We start from the raw sequence: 20,442 nt of genomic DNA, 5'->3' as shown, positions 1-20,442 counted from the left end.
GCGAATATGCAAATATGGCAAGGGAAAAAAAGAAAACAGAAGAAACAATAATCAAAAGATCCCCCGCAGAGAGAGAGAGAGAGAGTCCAGACTTTGACGAATTTTTATAGTTGAACTAGTGATATACCCAGTCAATTAACTATATTATATATTAGCTATCATAGTATACTATAAATACTATGGAAGTAGAATAAAATTCCTTATTATCCCTAGATACTATATATGCCTATCTAGGTTTGTGTTCTATCTCCTTATCCCATACTTATACATTGTATCCCCCGAATTATAAAAGGGGCCAATTCCCAAAGCTCCAATGATTTAAGACTCGCAAGTCGCAGGGTAGAAAAAGCTCGGAGCATCGCATGTCCAATGATGTCCAACGATGGCCGTCAGTGGATGTTTCATGTCCGGGACGGAGGACGAAGGGGAAAAGGGGGACGAATGAGAAGAACTGTACCATTTATTTTAGTGTGGGTACTTCCATCTCATCATCTCTCATTATTTCGACCAGGTACGAAGGGATCTAAGACTTAGTACTTGTTCAAGTCCTAGAGTCCTTGAATGGTTCTTCGGTACTAGTAGTAGTTATATAGTACATTAATGGGATCTCTACGCCGTACATTGTAATACATGTATGTAGTAAGGTAGTAATAGGGATAACTCCTTGATGTATTCCGTACTCTGTAGGAGTACTGACTAAATACTTAGTGCTGATGAACCCCTGTTCCTGAGCAGATAACGGCTAATCGTATCTATTAGTGTGGAAAAGGAGTCAAATGAAGCAAAGATTGACCTATTTGACACTACTACGGAGTAATAGAAATAAAATTAATCTGTTGATCCTCATTTGATGTCCCGTGACCCACCATGCCCTGGACTTCTACTTGGGCCGTACTTGGACTTCTGGTATAGTACTGTACCAACAGAGGATAGTCTCCAAAACTTGAATGGGAGAAGAATCTCTATCTGCAAGGGAGCCAATATCCCTCCTGAAAATGAAAAAAACAGCCACTTACTCCATGTATTGGTTTTCTTTAACCTTGTTACAATTTTACAATTTTTGTACTAAACAGTACGACATGACAGGTAGATGATCGTGGGGGTTATCCGAGCGTGACATTTCTTTTCTCGATGAGTCCCACTTCCTAAGTTCATTCTGGTCTTTTCTTTCGAGCTATCAATCTCGACTGCATATGCATACATTTATATTATCCAATAGTAACCTGCAGCCAAACGAATGCCATGCAGCTCTAGTGCCTAAGGGTCTAGAGAACAACACACAATCCCATTCATTGACTAACTAACTAGCGCAGTTAGTGCAGTTAGTTTGGTTTGGTTTGATTTGATTTAACTATATTGTTTATCGTTCTGGTTTTATATTAGATTACTTGGTTGTTTCGTCATTTCATCCCGCCAAAATCCAATTGCCGAGCTGCACTTTTGAAAAGACCCTCATCCAGCTCGCCACCCCGCCGCGTCAGATCATCCCCCATCTTTTTGGTTCCACCGGATTTACGCGGGAGATCTTCATTCTTGGTTGGTCGAGGTTCAATGGTCCACCAGTTGTGCTGGAGACACTGAATCGCTGTGCTGCGTTTGCGCGGGTCAAGGGCACACATCGCCATCAGCAGATCTGCACCCACCGGTCCTGCAGTGGGGAATTGACGCATGAAGAAATCCCGTCCTTGTAATGGTACCATTTGGCTTTTATCCGTCGTGATATAGTTAGGCAGCTTGCTGACTCCAGGCCAATTGTCTTCCGTGGGCGTTCCAAACGCTTCGGAGATTTTAGAAATTTGGTCCAGATCGGTGTTACCTGCCACAAAGGGAACGCGGATCAGAAGCTCTGCGAAGACCATGCCCATGGACCACACATCGACGGCACCGGAATATTGCCGCGCGCCGTAGAGAAGCTCGGGTGGACGGTACCATCGAGTGATGACCTGATGGGTCATGTTGAACCCAGGGTCGGCAAAGGATCTGGCGAGACCGAAATCGGCCAGTTTGACCTCTCCGTCTGCCGCAATCAACAGATTGTTGGGCTTGATATCCCGGTGAAGGACAAAGTTCGCGTGGCACCACCACACGCCACGGGCCAGCATACCCATCCAGGCCTTGATATCGGCCACACCGTAGTGGATATCGCTGTCTTTGATGAGCATTTCAAGATCTCCTCCGGGGAGGAACTCAAGAACCAAGCTGAGATTTTGGTCTTTAGACGAAAAAACGTCATGTAGGGCGATAACATTAGGATGTTTCAGCTCTTGAAGATACTTCACTTCGCGAACCGCATCCATAGCCAGTCCATCTTTGTATTCGGCGTTGACTTTGATTTTCTTGATGGCGACGAGGGATGAAGGGTCGTCTCGGAGGTGGCCAACGAAGACTACGGCATAAGTACCTTCTCCTACTTTTTTGTCTGCTTTTGTTAGCGTAGTACTTACTTAACACAGTTCCCACTCATTCACACATACCTTTGACGTATCGCTCTCGTACATCGATGTTGAGTTGTTCAGTAAGTTCGCGATCTCCATTCTGCACAGGCTTTGATGATGCGACAACAGTAGTTCCAGAAGCCGAATTCTGTGCAGCGGTAGCTCGCAGGCGAATTGCTGTATTTGGGGAACGTACGGTCATGGAAGGCGACCGAGAGCCGAAGGGTGAGAGCGACATGTCTAACGAGTGTATAAAAGCTCAAAGCTCCCAAGGGACTGGCGGAGTAACAAAGAAGTCAAGACAGCCACGGATTATATGTGGCCGCACTCAGTATTAGGAGATCATTTTTTTATAGCCAAACAATCAATCCGAAGTGAAGGAAAGCTCTTGATATAAGTAACTTGTATGGAATACGGAGTACGGATGTTCGATCTCCAGACGTGGCCCGGAGTATCATTGATCCTGGGATCTGTTGGCAACGCCAAAATTTCTGGGAGACAATCAACATCGACCCCATTCCGTGGGACTTGCTGGAACTCTGTCAATTGCGAAAAAGACAAATTTCGCTCGCTTCTCTTACCAATTCCATTCAACACCCTCATATTCTGGGGAAAAAAAAGAAAACAGCACGAGAGATCAATAAAGTCGGGGTTTGCGGCAATCCTCCCGCAACACCGTCACCATGAGCATCATGGCCATGCGCAACTCACCGCTGGGCGGCCTCTCATTGCGCCTCTTCAAAACCCTTCACATCTCCAACCAATGTATCCGATCACTCCATCAAAAAGCGCCTCGAACAGTTCCCGCTCCGACCCCTTTCGTCCCCGACGTTGAGACCTTTCTCAAGCTGATCGGGCGGGACATGTCCAAACAAGCCAGCAAAATTCCCACATGGGAGGCCCTCTTCAACCTCAACTCGACCCAACTCCGTGAAGCAGGACTCGAACCCGCCCGCCAGCGGCGTTATCTGATCCGGAAGCGCGAGAAATTCCGCAACGGGGTCTACGGACCAGGCGGTGACCTGCACACTGTTGTTGACGGCGTTGCACAATTGCGGGTGGTTGAAGTGCCTGTCAGCGCACGAGGCCTCACAAACACAGGCACCAAAAGCGCTGTGCATACTTCTTCCGCCACACTGGCGCCCGGAATGGTGAAAGCCATTGTCAATCTTGCGCCTGAGGACAAGACATACGTGTTTTCCAAGAAGAAACCTATTGTGCAGTTTGCGGGAATGAAGATTTGCCGTGGATCGCTTCCGATGGGTCCTTTCTTGCAACCTATGGCGGGCACCGATGGCACTGCTGCTACTATCTCAGTCCAGGAGGGTATGTGGGAGGACAGGCGTCCCAAGAAGGTTGATGGTGGTGAGCGACGACGCAGAGAGGTCCGGAACAAGCAGAGATTGGATGAGAGGAAGAAGGCGTGAGTGTAGTGGAGTACTTGTATTTTGCATATTTCTTAAGCCGATGTTCGTTTTGGACTGTACTATACTTCTTTTGCCATACTACCTGCAATCATTCAACATTTACCTCTTTGTTCTTCTTTTTCTGCTTATCTTCTTCTTCTGAGAAACAGATACCGAGATGAGTGTCTGCACAATTAAATTGATATGATTAAACTATGTAACATGGAAAGGACAAAGGCGTTTCAAAGCCGTCGGGAACAAGGTAATTTACATGGAGCACAATCATTTCAAGGCGAAGAAGAATGATAATGCTATATAGGCTGTTGGGACATTGGCTCACCTGGCTGAGCCTGCATCGATAAACATGGGGCATTAAAAAAATAAGAGAGCCAATTTCGGATGGGAATCTTTTGGTTCTAAAGCCTAACTCCAATTATGCTTTGACTCCACGCTTCTCGTACTGGACAAAGGATTGACCAGCAGGCTTGGAGAACAGGGACTGGCAACATTGTTAGTTAGATTATCAAATGGTCAATGAATAAAGAGTGACTTACCGAGTAGTCAGTGTCGGGGAAGGGGGTTTCACTGCTAGGGTTGGAGAACTTGAAGTGTCTGACCAGCGCAGCCAAAATTGTGCCCAACTGCACGTAGGCGAACTGCTCACCAATACAGCGATGACGGCCAGCCCCGAAGGGAAGGTACGGGCTATTGGTACCCTTGGTGACCAGACCGTAACCGTAGTCAATCTGCTCCTCATCCTCGTCCTTGGGGGCCTCGGCCTGATCCCAGCGGTGGGGGTTCCACTTGAGAGGCTCTGGGAAGAACTCGGCAGAGCGAGCAGTGACACCGGGGGAGGAGAGAACATTGTGAGTGGTAGGAATGACATAGTTAGTGCCTTCCACGGGCATGGGGTTCTTGACAGCGCGGATGATGGAGTGGATGGGAGCGTGGATGCGGAGGGTCTCCTTGATAACCTTGGAGTGCAGGTCGAGCTTGTTGAGGCCTTCGTGAGTGAGAGGGGGAAGGTCGGAGCCCAGGACCTTGAGCTGTTCCTGATAGAGCTCTTCCACAATCTCAGGGCAAGTAGCTAGGCGCAGAACGATCCAGGCCGCGGTAGAAGATGAGGAGTGCTGGCCGGCCATGAGCAAGGCAATCATCATGTGAGCTACCTCCTCGTCAGGAATGGGGTTGCCGTTCTTGTAGTTGCAAGACATCAAGTTCCAGACCATATCTTCAGAGTCCTTCTTTTCGCCAGCAGCGCGACGCTCCTTGATAATATCCATGTATGTTTCAGCCATCTTCTTCTGAGCGGCATCGCGCTTGCGGTTGTGGGGGAGAGGAGCCCATGGAAGCATGAAGTTGATAGGAGCGAAGCCCTTGTCGAGATCGTGGTACATCTCAGCAAAAGTCGAGTCGAAGCGATCCCGGACTTCCTTTCCTTGGAGCGAGCGAGAGGCAGTGTAGATGGTGATTTCGGCGATAACCTTGGACACATTGATGGTGCCCTTGGGATCCTGGAAGGCGGGAGAGTTCTTGACAAAATCGTCGACCTCGTTGGTGATCAAGTGGACATAAGAGCGAAGCGCCTCAGAGGTGAGACCAAACTTAACGAACTATCGTCGGTGTCAGCCTTCATTCTGTACACTTTGTATACCCTGTTCCTACCTTCTTCTGCTCCATAAGCTTGGCATTGGGGCAATCGTAGACAACGTGGCGACCGAAAACGGGAGTAGTAAGGGGAGAGTAGACCTCCTCGGCGTTTACATCGCGAAGCTTGCCATTGAGAATGAACTCATTACCCTTGGTACCCAGGTAGACAGTGGTCTTCTTGCCAAGGAGGACAAAAGTGAAGATGTCGCCGTACTGCAATTGACCTCAGATTAACGATTGCTTTGACGGGACACATCTGCGATTCACATACCTTTGCGCGAGCTTGGTCGAAGAACTTGTAGGGGTCCATGCCATAACTGATGGTGCTTCCAACAAAGGGGAACCAGTGGAAGACTACAGGGGGCTCATGAGCCTTCTTGAAGAGCAATTGGCGCAATACATTGATCACGACCGACAGCGCAATGAACGACAACGCTCCAACACTTGCCAGAGTGTAGATTGACTGGCTTGAGCAGTGCTCGCAGAAAATGTCAAGGAAACTTGCGAACAGGCCCATGGTGTCAGGGGAGAGTTGATAATGAGGAAGAAAGAAAAAAGAAAACAGAGAAAAGAAAAGGAAAAAGAGAAGGGCGCAATATACACCCTAATTATTCTCTCCTATTGACCACAAAAAAACGAAGAATAATAACAAGGTGGTTGAAGATTAAACAGGAGGCGAAATTGGCAAGGAAAATAATCAGTCCGCTATCATTCGGTGAGATAGGACCCGCACCCCCCCTAGTCTAGAAGAACAAGTAGTTAGCTGACTGTAAGGCGTTGACATGTTATAATTTGATTGTTTGCATGTATTTCTTTACTTCCATATGGATTCTTATATTTCTGGTTATATATTCCTGTATATACGTTTACTTCGATATATATGTCTTCTAACATATACCTAATTGTAAGCAACAATTTTAATTAGGCAGCCTTTGGTTCTCCCCGGGGCCCTCTGATCAGATGCTACACAGGCTATGGGGCCCATCACGCCACTTCGGTGAAAGGGGCTTCCGGTGATAGATTATGAGAATACTGAGAATACTGAAAGTACAGAAAAATAAGAGTATAGATTTTCATAGAAATAAACTACATGAGAAGTGAGGTATTGAGGGATTAAAGGTAAGAAGTAGAATAAATCACACAGAGTGCAGTAGAAGTACTAATGAAAAGTATTAATGAAGAACCTGGAAAAAGAACAATTTTATTATCTGCCGAGTTTCGACGAATCCCCAATAAGTGTACATGTATTCCAGCGCCTGAGTCCAGCGCCTGAGTCCTAAGTTATACAACTTTCCGTTGACCGTGATAATCCCACACCAAATAATAATAACCAACACAACACGCATCCACGGCAACCTTTAATTGTCATACAGGGCGGGATCGCCACGTCCTCCAATATTGATGAAATCTTTCGGGTCCCTGTTGCCACTGGGCGAAACTTCACGGGTCTTGGCAGGGGGGTTGGGGACGCGCTTCCCAGTCTCATTCCGGTACACCTTGACAGGCGCTTCGCTACCTTTGGCATGCTCACTGAACTGGGCATCGTTGATACTGCTCAACAAGGTTCGCTCCCGCTGCATCTTGCGTTTGGAGAAGTCCATTTTTCCAAGGGCCCCAGTTAGGCCGTCAGTACTGTCAGTGACACTGAGGGGTTTCATCCAAGGGTGCTCGAGACATTCATCAACCGTGATGCGCTTTTCAACGTCCACAGTGAGCATCCGGTCGATCAGGTCGAGGGCGGGATCAGCCACAGAGTCCCAATACGGAGATGGATAGTCGAACTTGCCCATCCTGATCTGCTGGGAGAGGGAGAATGGGTTGTCCCTCGTTCTCAGTTCATCAGAAAACGGTGGGAAACCGCAGAGGCAAATGTAAAGTACAACACCCAAGGACCACACGTCTACTGCCTTGGTGTATTGCCGGGAGGACATATCTCGCAAAATTTCTGGAGCCACATCTGGTAGGATTAGTATCAACTCTCAAATTTCTTTCTATGAAAACTTCTAACTCACAGCTTGGTGTACCGCAGCTAGAAAAAAATGTCAGCAATGATTCAAACTGATACAGACTACCTTTCAACATACAGGGTCGTAGTGAAAGATTCTTCTCCGATAATCTTAGCAAGCCCAAAGTCACCCAATTTCACATGTAACTTTTGGTCGGCAACCAGGATGTTCTCTGGCTTGATATCACGATGCACAATTCCTCGATCATGCTAAGAAAAGGTCAGCGGGCCTAGGCATATAGTGTACATGGGGCAAATTTGATGCATACCAAATACTTCAAACCGTCGAACAGTTGGCGGAATACACCTCGGGTTTCTTCTTCGTTCAGTTTCTCCTTTTCCACGATCAGGTTAAAGAGCTCTCCTTCAGGCGCCAGTTCAAGAACCAAATAAGTGGCATCAGGATCATCAAAGGTGTCCTTAAGACACAGCAGATTAGGGTGGTCTACGCCCTTCAGAAGTGCAATCTCTTGCTGCAAAGCATCATCCGTTTGTGACTTTTGCGAGTCTCCCAGGCGTTTTTCAAAGACTTTGACTGCATATTTGTCTCCGGTAGACCGCTCAACGCATAGATAGACCGTTGCAAAGTGGCCCTTACCGAGCTGTTTAAGAATTCGGTATTGCTGACGGAACCCATGGGATTCCCGAGTGCGAGGGTAGCGGAAGACAAATCGCGCCTCATTCAAAACAGAAACTTCGTCTCCATCTTCCAGCTCTCTGTGTTTGTTGCGTCCGACAATTGCATCATTGACAAATGTTCCATTGCTGGAGAGATCCTCCAGAATGGCAACCGTTTCGCCTTTCTTGTTCTCGGCAAAAATAAGAAAGTGTCGGTTTGAAATAGTGGGAATTTCGAGAACGCGATCTGAGTATGGTCAAAACGTGTCCTTGATACATAAACGAAACTGTCACTTACCACACTCGGGGTGCCGGCCGACTAAGAAACCGCCAGGTGAGTGGGCGTCCTTGGATGATTGAGGCTTTTTCCCGGCCTTTGTGTTGCTCTTGCTATCCTTTTGACCGGCATTGTCGCAGGGAGTGCGTTTCCTCAGAACCAGTGGACCATTCGCCTTTTCATTTAGTGGTAGCAAGTAGCCCCAGACTCCTTCCGCTTTCTCATCCTCTACCTCGTCTGCAAATGCCCTGGGTGGATACACAAACTGTGAAACTACCTGAGTATCTTCCAGTGGTGGTGAGGAAACAGTGTGTAATAAATCAGGCAGGGATGGGAGTTGGGCGCTGGGGCTCTGGGATGGTGTTACAGTCACTTCCTTGCGAGTAGAATCCGGAGTGGTGGATGGGTTGCCAGTACGCGGGGTTGGCAAGTAGCTTAAATCGACCGGCGTCTCTTGTTCGACTTGACCCGAGATTCTTTGTGACCGTCGAGGTTTCTTTTGTGAATCTGCATCGGCAGTGACAGTAGCCTTATCGCAAATCTTGTAAGCAAAATAATGACACCTGGGCACCTGGGTAGACTCTGAAACAAGTGAAACATACCCGACCTCGCTTGAGCGAACTTTTCTCACGGGGAGGCATTATTAACAGGCCGATATTACTCCGGTACAGAAGGGTTCATTCACTCTAGACCAATTGGCGATGGGTAGTCGGATTTAGGTCCATTCAACGCGATAGGGGAATGAATAGCGCTTGTCGTTCAGAGAAAAGGAAGATGAGGAAGAAGAAAAATAAGACAGAGAATACGAGATAATGAAAACACGAATGATAATACTTTTTCAATGAGTCTCGATGTTTATGTGGTCAAAAATCAATATACAAAGAAGTCGGAAGAGGGAAAGATTCTCCCCTGTGGTCTCTCCGCCCCCAAAAAATTGTTATACAATACGGAGCATCAGAATTATAATTAGAATAACATTGAGCTCGTGTATACGTAGAATTTATAATCATTTACAAGTCAAATCAAAGGAAGATATAATATACACGTATACAATATATAGATAAACAATAAATATGTAAATATGTAGTTAAATATGTAGTAGTTCAGTTATGCACTTAACTATGTAAAGTAAACAAATGTGGAAAGGTTCGCGTCCCCCCCGTGTTATCTTACGTTATCTCATGTTATCTTATCCCCCCTGACCTCATCCTCGTGGTCTCCCGAGGTCTTCTTCCTTGAGCCTCTTTCTCACAACAAGATGGACGGGTACGTGAAATATGTTCAATATTTTGAATAACAAACTAATAGATCAATCAAAGCCTTTCAGGTGGGATAAGACGTTTCGCTTTCCAAAAGCTCGCTGCGTTGGCAGTTGAGGCGCCTCGCGATCGGTCGGAGCTCACTAACCAGGATGTCGCTCTCAATGCGATTTTGAGAGATCAGGCCCCGACAGCTAGGGTCCCAATGGTGAGCTACTCTTGCCAGTGTCAGTAGAGCGTGGACTAACATATAGATTAGGGAACCCGCGAATTAGATGTCCTCCTAGCCCTATGTAAGGCAGCGTCCTTGGTGAACGACCCAGAAAATGCCTCTCAACTGGCATCGCGATTATCTCAATACCTGCCGGAATCACATAGCCAGTTATTCCGATCTTCGCCGTTTCTACATAGTGTGAAGCCATCACCGTGGGAGACACTTACCTACAACTTGGCCCAAGCACTCTTGTCACTGGGAGCTAAGTACCCGAATCTGCGCAACACAACACTGCAAGCCGTGGATGGATACCTGAACAATTGCGCCGAGGCCATCAGTGCGGTTACACCGTTCCAATATTCGAAGTCTGAGTCGGGTCGGCAAGGTGTTGTGCATGAGTCTGTAGTCGTCCTGTCAATCACGGTCTCCCTGGTAGGCTTCCTGGAAGCCTCTGCCCAATACACTTCTATCTGGTATGCGAACGAGAAGTTACAAATTGTTGACAAGCTGCGTACGATGCTGTCCGAGAATTTTATCATCGCAGTTGAGACAGCTTCATCCACTCTTCGCAATGCAAATGGTGCGGAGTATGTCCTTAAAGACTGGAAGAAGTACACTCGTCGGTACGCTGCTCATGGTCGCCCATTAGGTGCCATGCTCGTACAGGAAGGCTTCATGCGCTTTGTGAAGTCATGCGCAGCTTCCCTGATGGGGTCACAGCACATGACCGATGAGCAACTCTTAGATGACTACATGACTGGGGTCGGTATTGCAAAGAGTTATGACGAAGATGATGTCTCTCTTGTCGAACGCGTCACTGATATCATCAGTGAAGAAATTCATTTGCTAGAGGAAGGCTCTGACTACTTGCAAGTCGGCTCGCCCTGGCAGCAGCGCCTGGCCTTCTCCGTCAAGGGACACGCACTAGTAGGCTTCCTCAATTGCGTTATTCTCGGCGAAGATGCAACCAACAACGAAGTCCTTTTGTCGTGGCTTGAGGATACCTTAATCGACCCTCAACAGATGGCGAATGTGGAGCTGGCTATAACAGCTTTGAAATGCACCGCCATTCTTGCGAGGATGTCACCAAACGGTGCATCTATCGGCAGACGCTGCCTTTTGAGATTTTTGTCCCAGGGAGGTGTGTCGGCGCGCCCCATTGTTGCTGTCGCATCTCGATGTCTTGCCCAAATCCTTACCATTCTTTCCGAGGATGCTATTATTACAACTCTATACTCACTAGGTAATGCGCTTAGTCCGAGCACGAATGTGGACCAGTCCAGTCCGGACCAGCTGACTGGAGACCACATCGGGCCCGGGATGAACCTTGATGCGTATCCCAAGAACGCAAGCCAGACCTCCCTCTCAGCAGATTACGAAGATGAAAGTATGACCCACAGGAATGTTATCCATGCCATTGTGACAATTGCTACCAACTGCAACGATGGCAAGATCAGTGCACTGGCCCAGTCTATGCTTCTGCAGAAAATTGGCAAGATAAATGTGGCAGTAGATGCCTTTATCATCCAGGAAACTGCTGTTCTTGCCCTGAGCAGTGGCAATGCCGAGTTCCAGCTTCTCTTGAAATTTTATACACGCATATACCTTGATGGCATCAACAAAGGATTGGACACGATTTCCGATGCTGTTCAGTGCGCCATGGCTTACCTCTCGATAACCTTGGATCAAGAATCACCCCTTCATCGGGTTTATTTGGTTCACTTGTTAGAAAGTATCATCAACAAGGGTGATGTGCCAGACCTTGCGAACGAGCATAACCGCGAAGTTGTCTTTGCTTCTGAAGACATCACGCCTCTGTTGAAGCCCCTCGCTTTGCTCGTATCTTCCAAGGGAAATACTAAAGGGACCTCCTGGTCGGCTTTGGACTATGATGAGTCGATCGTGACTTTGTTCCGTGATGCCTGGTTCAACATTGCCGTTCATGGAATATATCTCAACTCTAGTGTTGCCCAGAAACATCACAAGGAACTGCGACTTCTCGCCCATCATTCCCCGCCATTGATCGCCGGAACTCGCATGGAATCGCTGGAGAGCGACGTGGAATTGAACACCGTGCTCAGACGCGGGATGAGGCCACAGCGCATGGCGGAGCACAAAAGAGCGTTGATTTCTGAACTTCCTGGCCGGGAGTCCGATATCAAGAAATTGAACCATTCCAAGGCAGCATTCCTCAACGCAGTGGTTTTAATTGAGACCCTCCGCGCCTCCACAGGCGACTCTACCAAGGTTCTCGATTATTTCCTCGATCCAGCCTTAGCCACCCCAGAGATGGTCGCTTGCTTGAACGCTGTTGCGGACAAGGCAGTCACCTGTTATTTGTCCTTGACGCTTTCCGGTGAAAATGATGACTTTTCAGCCCCATACCTCTCCAAGCAACTTGCCGAATTCCTGGTGTCCTGTTGTCACCGCATTGAGAGGGTCCAAAGCATTGCAGCGCAGTGTGCTAGCAAGATCATTCGCGAATGCCCATCTGCCTTGTGCGAAAAGCACTCTCTCTTTGCTCTACTTGAAATTCTGACCGTTATGTGGTCTTCCTGTCTCCAAGGTGAACTTGACGAATTCGAGTGGAAGCCATCTTTGGTTTCTCCCATGGGTATCGTTAAGGTCGAATTGCCGGACAACTATGCGTTGAGAAAGGCGACTCTGAGCCGATTCCATGAACGAGCCAGAACTTGGGTGACAGCAGTTTTAAACCTCGCCCCATTAGATATCAAGGGATTGCTTCAAACCTATCTCTCTGAATACGACGACGATGGCAGCTATGGGCACATTGCATTGGGACGTTCATTTGCTCTGGAGATGGGCTCTCTTATCCCACAAAGTGATCCCCGACTAGGGTCAATCGACGGCTACGGAATTACCGAGTTCAATGTTACATCTGATTTCATGGCACTTTACACGACACGCCAAAAGTATCGCCGTCCCGACATGCCTGATCTCGACGGGCTGGATGGCAGAGGCTACCTCGCACAACCTCGCATCAATGCTTTGCCAGAGTCTGCTGATGAGTTGGAAGACGCCCTCTCTCGTCTATTTTATCGAAGCATTAATGGCGAGGAAATTCCTCTTGTGGAAGTCAGGAATGTTCTTCGACGAGCTGCAGGTCTTATTTGCAGCAACAGCAACCCACGACTCTCGGTGATCCATTATCTGGTTGCCCTGCCTTTCCAGATATTCACCAAGGACACAATCAAGCTTGGTGTTTCCCTTTGGCTTGGAGTTATTCACGAGAACCCAAGCACTGAACCACGCATCCTATGTGAGGTGGTTGAAGCCTGGGAGAGTAGCATCAACCGCCGCAAAGGGTTGTTCGATCCTACTTTCGGATACCTTGACCCACTGCATACCAAGATTGAGCTGTTGCCAACTGACAAGGATCTTATGCTTCGCATGCAGCAAAAGGCTCAAGACACTCTCTCGCCGCATTTACGAGTTCTCCAGTTCTTTGAAAGCCATTTCAATGCTATCCGACTGGGCAATCTGCAAGACCAGCAGCTGTTTTGCCGCTTGATCAGCGGTACTGTCGTCGGTCTCACGAAGACAGGGTGCCACCCCCTAGCTAGGGAAATTCATTTCCGCATTGTGCTCCTTGGTCTCAATGTTCTAAAGCATCTCAGTCCCTACAACAGTGGTGCGTCTTGGAAAATCAAGGATCAAATCTTGTCCGCGGGACTGAGTTGGTTCAAGCATCCTCCTAGATGGTCATTTGGAGGGAACCGACTCCAAATCAAGGCAGAGGACAGAATTCTTAACGAAGTGACAGCGACTTTGCGCTCTGTTGCAGGCATTGCTGCTACTACGCAGGGTTCATATAAATCTTTGCAACCCAAGCAAGATTTGCTTCAAGTTCTTGTGGAGAATGAACGATCCCGTCTTCGAGTTTGGCTTTTCCCCCTGGAGCCCGAGCGTAAGCACCACATGCCCGTGATCGGAGGAGGTAAGACCAACGCAGAGGGCCCTGTCTCTCTCCTGCGACTCGCCTGGGCGGAAAGCGCAGGTCTGGCTATCCAGATGGCAACGCGGTTCCCCTCGCCCAAGATGCAGGATGATGTTAGGTTGTTGATACTCAACTTCCCTGAGAAGGCCATTGAAGAGCCTAGTGCTCTGGAAATCATGTTCGACAACTCTCTGCCTGAGGATGTCAATTCCCAGTTGAAGTATCTGCTATACTGGGCTCCTGTGACCCCCACAGAGGCCATCACATACTTTATGCCCGCTTATGGCAACCATCCCTACATCTTGCAGTACGCCATGCGGGCACTGGAGAGCTACACGATGGATGTTCGGTTCTACTTTGTGCCGCAGCTGGTCCAGGCCCTGCGCTATGATGGGTTAGGATATGTTGAACGGTACACCCTTGAGACAGCTAAGTTGTCTCAGTTGTTTGCTCACCAGGTTATTTGGAACATGAAGGCCAACTCATACAAGGATGAGGACTCTCAAATTGTAAGTTTGGATACATCGGGCTTCTGACAACAACTGGCTAATATCCTAACCTTCTCAGCCGGATCCCCTCAAGGAAACCCTCGACCGTTTCCTGGATAACTTGATCGCAAGCTTCTCTGACGAGGAGCGTGACTTTTACGAGCGAGAATTCTCGTTCTTCAATGAAGTCACGGGCATCTCAGGCAAGCTTCGTCCCTACATTAAGAGAAGTAAGCCCGAGAAGAAGGAGAAGATCGAGGAAGAGCTGCGGAAGATCAAGGTTGAAGTTGGAGTTTACCTTCCCAGTAACCCCGACGGTGTGGTCGTAGGCATTGACCGCAAGTCCGGTAAGCCTTTGCAAAGTCACGCAAAGGCGCCTTACATGGCTACGTTCCGGATCCAGAAGACCAGACCGAGATTGATTGAAAAGCCCGAGATCCACGCTGGCGATCACCACCACGGACACCAACGCCAGTTGACCAATCATTCTGAGCCTGCGCAGGAGACCTACGAAGTTTGGCAGTCGGCTATCTTCAAGGTTGGCGACGACTGTCGCCAGGACATGCTTGCCCTGCAAATGATCGCAGCCTTCCGAAGCATCTTCACCAGTGTCGGTCTGGATGTCTGGGTCTATCCTTACCGGGTGACCTCCACGGCGCCTGGCTGTGGTGTGATTGATGTGTTGCCCAACTCTATTTCTCGCGATATGCTCGGCCGCGAGGCAGTCAACGGGCTGTACGATTACTTCGTCTCCAAATACGGAGGCGAGGACTCCATTCGATTCCAAGAGGCACGCACCAACTTCGTCAAGAGTATGGCTGCCTACTCTGTCATTTCCTACCTGCTTCAGTTCAAGGATCGACACAATGGAAATATCATGATCGACGACGCCGGCCATATCATTCACATTGATTTCGGATTCTGCTTTGACATTGCGCCTGGCGGTGTCCGATTTGAACGAGCTCCGTTCAAGCTGACCTCGGAGATGGTTGCTGTCATGAGTGGAACTCACGACCCAGCTCACCACCAGGGTGGCAACTCGGGTATCAACCTACCAGGCAGCTCGCACAATCCGACCAACACGCAACCATACAAGTGGTTCGAGTCATTGGTTGTGAAGGCATTCCTTGCATCTCGGCCATACAGCACGAAGTTAGGCCACATTGTGTCACTGATGCTTGACAGTGGTCTTCCGTGCTTCAAACCTGAAACCTTGAAGAACTTCCATGATCGATTCGTTCTTGAGAAGAGTGAACGTGACGCTGCAGAGTACATGAGGGAACTTGTGCGCAAGTCCTACATGAGCGTATCGACTAAGGGTTATGATCAGTTCCAGCTAATGACCAACGGAATTCCTTATTAGATAGAGTTCTATATAGTCTATTTCTTAATTGAATTCTTTCCATATCATTTAATTTGACCTATAATTTGTGAACATGTTGAATTCAATTGGGGGCCTTTTTTTAACAAGAAATTTACATATACAATATGCATATACAGTTTAGGATGACATAGGGCGTATTCCAAGACATGATTCAAACTCCGATATACATGTGCATTCTGGATTTATGTCATTACTCTCAATCCCTTTCAATTCTATCTCCACCGAGGCATTGATATAATTTGATTGACGTCACGACTTCGTTGAGAGGTAATATGGTGACCCGCGCCCAAATTGTACCCCGGACGAATATACTACTACATAGTACATAATACAATAAGTATATATATATATATATCACAAATGTATATTTAATTGAAAAGGATCAGATTGGATTACTGACATATGTATATGTAATATGTCGAAACACAATGTATACAAAACTACATGTACATACCAAAGTGTCATAGATATAGACCTCCGGGTGGCGCATCAATCCATGACGATCTCACAAACCCGAAGACGTTCCGAAGGTGGCAATATGACGATCCAAGGATACTCATTTAGTCTCAAGACTTTTATAATATTGGGGGGAGTTCGTGGATTGGTAAACCTCGTATTATTTTCATCACCTTGGACCAATTTCCTCATACCCATATACACATATGCCACAATCTCAAGATGAAACTTCCATTCAAGAAATCCGGCACTGAAGCCGCCGGGTCCCCGCCACTAACCGATCTATCGAACGAATCCCCTGATCATGAAAAGCGAGCTGGCAATTGGGACGAATCGCGTGTGCCATGGATTACATGGCGGTCCGTACTACTCGGCGCGTTTGTGTCGATTGGTGGTATTATTTTTGGATATGATACTGGACAGATTTCGGGCTTCTTGGAAATGCACAATTTCAAGCAACGGTTCGCCCAATTGAAGCCTGATGGGACATATAAGTTTAGTAATGTTCGATCTGGATTGATTGTTTCCCTGGTGAGTTAACTCATGGTCCTCAAGAGATTATAGACTATAGACTATAGACTATATGTTCATATACATATGTATTAACACTCTTTCCAGCTCTCCATTGGAACCTTGATAGGAGCCCTACTTGCTGGTCCATTGACAGATCGAATTGGTCGAAAATGGTCCATCTTCTTTTGGTGTATCATTCTACACGTTGGATTAATTATCCAGATCTCGTCACCGTCAGGAAAATGGTATCAAATGATGATGGGTCGATTCGTGACTGGATTCGGCGTGGGAGCATGTTCCCTTCTCGTTCCTATGTATCAGGGTGAAATTGCACCACGACATATTCGAGGTGCAATGGTCTGGTAAGTGGTTTCTTTTTCAATCTTCTTTTCCTCTTCAGAAATACAACGAACTGACACAGTTAACTCTAGCTCATACCAGCTCTTTGTAACACTGGGCATCTTCGTGGCATATTGTATAAACTTCGGCACCGAAAGCATGAACAGCTCGGCTTCATGGCGAATTCCCCTTGGAATTACATTCCTCTGGGGTCTCGTGCTGGGAATAGGAATCCTCTTTTTCCCTGAAAGTCCTCGATTCGACTTTCGACATGGACGGGTTGACCGCGCCACAAAGACCATGTCCAAATTATACGGTGTACCTGAGAACCATCGTGTGATTGTTCACGAGATAGCCGAGATCCAAGAACAGTTAGATGCCGAGAAAGGCTCGCGAGGTGGCATATATGGATGGGTTGAGATGTTCCAGGCGCCTCGTATGCCCTATCGAATCGTTCTTGGGGTTGTGCTTCAAGCTCTACAGCAACTGACTGGTGCCAATTACTTCTTCTATTATGTGAGTTACCCCCGATCTCTCTCTCTCTCTCTCTCTCTTCAAGAAATACAAAAAGAAAATAAAACTAAACATGTAACAGGGAACGGTCATTTTCAACGGCGCCGGAATCAGCAACACATATGTAACACAAATGATTCTTGGCGGAGTGAACTTCGGCACGACCTTTGGAGGACTATATGTGATTGAGCATTTTGGACGACGCAAGTCCCTCATTGCAGGCGGGATCTGGATGTTCATCTGTTTCATGGTCTTTGCATCGGTGGGCCATTTCTCACTTGATGTGAAAACACCACAAAATACACCGGGTGCAGGAAAAGCAATGGTCGTGTTCGCCTGTCTGTTCATTACCGGGTTTGCCATGACCTGGGGACCGATGGTATGGGCGATTGTTGCCGAGTTGTATCCATCGCGATATCGAGCTCGAGCGATGGCGATGGCGACCGCTTCGAATTGGTTGTGGAATTTCTTGATTGGATTTTTCACCCCGTTTATTACCAGCGATATCGATTTCGCTTATGGATATGTGTTTGCGGGGTGCTTGTTCTTTGCAGTGATCATCGTCTATTTCTTTGTCATTGAGGGCAAGGATAAGACGTTGGAGGAGATGGATATGATGTATGTGATGCGGGTGCCGCCGTGGAAGAGTAGCAAGTGGCAACCTCCAGCGCCGGAAGAAAGACTTACTACCGATCAGCTTATGGATCGGAAGGTGGCCAAGAAGTACGACAAAGAGGAGACTACGAACAAGAAGGTGGCTGAGGGTGCCCCTGGACATTCTCATGCTGAGGATGCGAATGACGCAGGACCTTCGAACTATTGAGTGACAAAGAATATGGACCGATGGTGTGGTTCAAAGCATGTACAATATAAATATATATTTATACATGGGTATCTACATATGCACACAGATGTAACCAAACATAATCATCATTTATCAATAGAAAACGTTGAAGCGGTTGTCAATTTGGTATAAGAATATAATCCACATCACCAGGATATGGGTAAACAAGGCTCACAACGCCGATTCCAGCTCCAAAAACAAAGAAAATCCTCCATGAATCGTTTTGATACATATTCCTACTTGCATGGGAAGACACATCACAGGGGATGGAGCCCCTGAAATTGACAGTCTGAAGAGAATTTGGAATGCAAAACAAAAGAAAGAAGAGAAAAAAAGAAAAGAGAAAAAAAGAGAAGCCCGATTGCATACTTTGTGAAAGGCCTTCCAAGGCAACTAATCCATAAAGTCACCTCTCAATATCTTCTCCTGGAAGAAATCAGGTTTATTCTGCTTTGGCTGACGGGGCATTTCCCTGCCAGGCTGCTCCATGGAAGCGATGGAAGCGGCACGCTGATGACCGTTATGACGCGGGGGACCGCCGATGGAAGGGGCACGCTCGGCACGAGAGCGGAGGGCCTCGGACCAGTTAAAGCCTTCGCCTAGGATTTGGCGGGATGCGTTAGATCTCTCATCCTGAGGAGAGGTTGAGATACTTGCGGGAGAGCGGGTAGACACAATGGCCGAACCAGGTGGGGGAGAACGACGGGGGCCAACCACAGAGGGAGGGGGATAATTTCTACCATTGCCAATGGATCCTCCACGAGCATCCCGTAGAGCCTGGGCACCGAAGGAGACCCGTCTCGCAAACTGCGAGTTGGGGGATGTGCCTTCTGTATCCTCGACAGCGTCTTCATTTGGGGTGGATCCCAATGAACTGGATAGGCTGCCTCGACGGAGGGTATTGTTGCGGTTGTTGCCAAAGGCTGAGGTCTGAGTAGGGGAACCGGAGAGACCTAGAGTGGTGATTGACAGGCGTCGCTGATTGGCAGCTTGATTGGTCTGATTGGCATTGTTGGCGGTGTTGACATTGTTGGGTTTGGAAAAGAGGTCGGCAATAGAACCGCGGCGTTGACGGTTCTCTGAGTGCGGGACCGAGATAGGGGAGGTACGATCGTTCGACATGATGAATCAGAGAGGTCTGAGATGAAAAGAAGAGAGAAGCTCGGACGGACTAGCCGCCCTTCTCATAAAAATTGGGGATAGAATAGAATAGAGAGGGTAGAGAAAGCAAGGATAATATGCAGGAAGTTGGTATTTTTGGCAGAGAAACGATGAGGAAGAAGGGAGAAAGAGAGAGATAGAGAGATGAAGAGGGGAAATAGACAGACTAAAGGGATTATTAGCACACTGTATGGTGCCACTAGTCATATGAGGGTTACTCACACCGGGATGTAAAAGGGAGAAAAATGGGTTAACGTGGATTGTGTGAATGGAGTGTGAGTGGACTGAAGTGAGTAAAAGACTAAACGACTAACGACCAAAGTCCCTCCAACAGTAAACTAAGCTCTTCGTTTTTCTGGGGAAAAGTGGCGCTCAAGTGGAGTGATGATGTAGATGATTAGTAAGCTTAGATAACCGCCCGGGCACTCTCACCCCTCAAGATACCCTAAAGATGCCCTAATTCTACCGACTACATGTATGTACTGACTATATTGTTGTATCCTATGGTATACCAATCTACTGTGCTCGACTAATTGCATTGCTACCTTGTAAATCGTCAAGAATGTGAATTGGAATGTGTCCAGTACTAGAGTAGCATCTGCTTATCAGTACACGACTTTATAATATAGTAGTATATATATATGTTATAAACTAGACTTGTAATTTATAAATTATAAGTCATGGGTGATTATAGTTAAGATCAGCAGTTCAGGGTATAAAACACATGCCAACGCCATGCAGAATCCTGCAGACAGAGAGAAAAAAAAAGAGGGGAAGCTTCGCATTCGTGTTCACGCTGTCCTCAGTAGAACAACAAAGGTAAAAAAAATGTAAAAGAAATTTTGTCGTACATCGTGTATTGCTCGTTTCCCATGAATGTGTGCAAGGTTTCAAAAAGAAACCTTTTTTATGCTCGACTCCC

The 20,442-nt window shown here is 47.4% G+C and overlaps 7 protein-coding genes across 7 annotated transcripts; 3 read left to right on the top strand and 4 right to left on the bottom strand.

The window, feature by feature from the left end:
- Positions 1–1,400: 1,400 nt before the first annotated feature.
- On the bottom strand, positions 1,401–2,673 carry kin28 (TFIIH complex serine/threonine-protein kinase subunit KIN28; the record flags this gene model as incomplete). The annotated part of the gene is made up of 2 exons (XM_057241745.1): positions 1,401–2,419; positions 2,475–2,673. The coding sequence occupies 2 exons, from the start codon at positions 2,671–2,673 to the stop codon at positions 1,401–1,403; spliced, it is 1,218 nt and encodes a 405-aa protein (XP_057097104.1).
- A 445-nt stretch (positions 2,674–3,118) lies between these two features.
- On the top strand, positions 3,119–3,862 carry N7529_006217 (mitochondrial 37S ribosomal protein mS41; the record flags this gene model as incomplete). The annotated part of the gene is made up of 1 exon (XM_057241744.1): positions 3,119–3,862. One exon carries the CDS (start codon positions 3,119–3,121, stop codon positions 3,860–3,862), a length of 744 nt encoding a protein of 247 aa, XP_057097103.1.
- A 412-nt stretch (positions 3,863–4,274) lies between these two features.
- Positions 4,275–6,008, bottom strand: N7529_006216 (cytochrome P450; the record flags this gene model as incomplete). Its single annotated transcript, XM_057241743.1, has 4 exons — positions 4,275–4,340; positions 4,396–5,454; positions 5,507–5,704; positions 5,763–6,008. The coding sequence occupies 4 exons, from the start codon at positions 6,006–6,008 to the stop codon at positions 4,275–4,277; spliced, it is 1,569 nt and encodes a 522-aa protein (XP_057097102.1).
- Positions 6,009–6,849: 841 nt separating this feature from the next.
- Positions 6,850–9,032, bottom strand: N7529_006215 (uncharacterized protein; the record flags this gene model as incomplete). The annotated part of the gene is made up of 6 exons (XM_057241742.1): positions 6,850–7,448; positions 7,504–7,520; positions 7,576–7,706; positions 7,766–8,361; positions 8,413–8,932; positions 8,994–9,032. 6 exons carry the CDS (start codon positions 9,030–9,032, stop codon positions 6,850–6,852), a joined length of 1,902 nt encoding a protein of 633 aa, XP_057097101.1.
- A 617-nt stretch (positions 9,033–9,649) lies between these two features.
- On the top strand, positions 9,650–15,673 carry stt4 (1-phosphatidylinositol 4-kinase STT4; the record flags this gene model as incomplete). Its single annotated transcript, XM_057241741.1, has 4 exons — positions 9,650–9,657; positions 9,711–9,858; positions 9,910–14,331; positions 14,390–15,673. 4 exons carry the CDS (start codon positions 9,650–9,652, stop codon positions 15,671–15,673), a joined length of 5,862 nt encoding a protein of 1,953 aa, XP_057097100.1.
- Positions 15,674–16,372: 699 nt separating this feature from the next.
- N7529_006213 (sugar porter family MFS transporter) lies at positions 16,373–18,338 on the top strand (the record flags this gene model as incomplete). The annotated part of the gene is made up of 4 exons (XM_057241740.1): positions 16,373–16,681; positions 16,769–17,025; positions 17,095–17,518; positions 17,598–18,338. 4 exons carry the CDS (start codon positions 16,373–16,375, stop codon positions 18,336–18,338), a joined length of 1,731 nt encoding a protein of 576 aa, XP_057097099.1.
- A 414-nt stretch (positions 18,339–18,752) lies between these two features.
- N7529_006212 (uncharacterized protein) lies at positions 18,753–19,481 on the bottom strand (the record flags this gene model as incomplete). Its single annotated transcript, XM_057241739.1, has 1 exon — positions 18,753–19,481. The coding sequence occupies one exon, from the start codon at positions 19,479–19,481 to the stop codon at positions 18,753–18,755; it is 729 nt and encodes a 242-aa protein (XP_057097098.1).
- Between the last annotated feature and the right edge of the window lie 961 nt (positions 19,482–20,442).

Source organism: Penicillium soppii (assembly GCF_028829465.1).
Source record: "Penicillium soppii strain IBT 18220 chromosome Unknown utg000005l, whole genome shotgun sequence".
NCBI lineage: Eukaryota > Fungi > Ascomycota > Eurotiomycetes > Eurotiales > Aspergillaceae > Penicillium > Penicillium soppii.
This window is presented reverse-complemented; position numbering and strand designations above follow the sequence as displayed.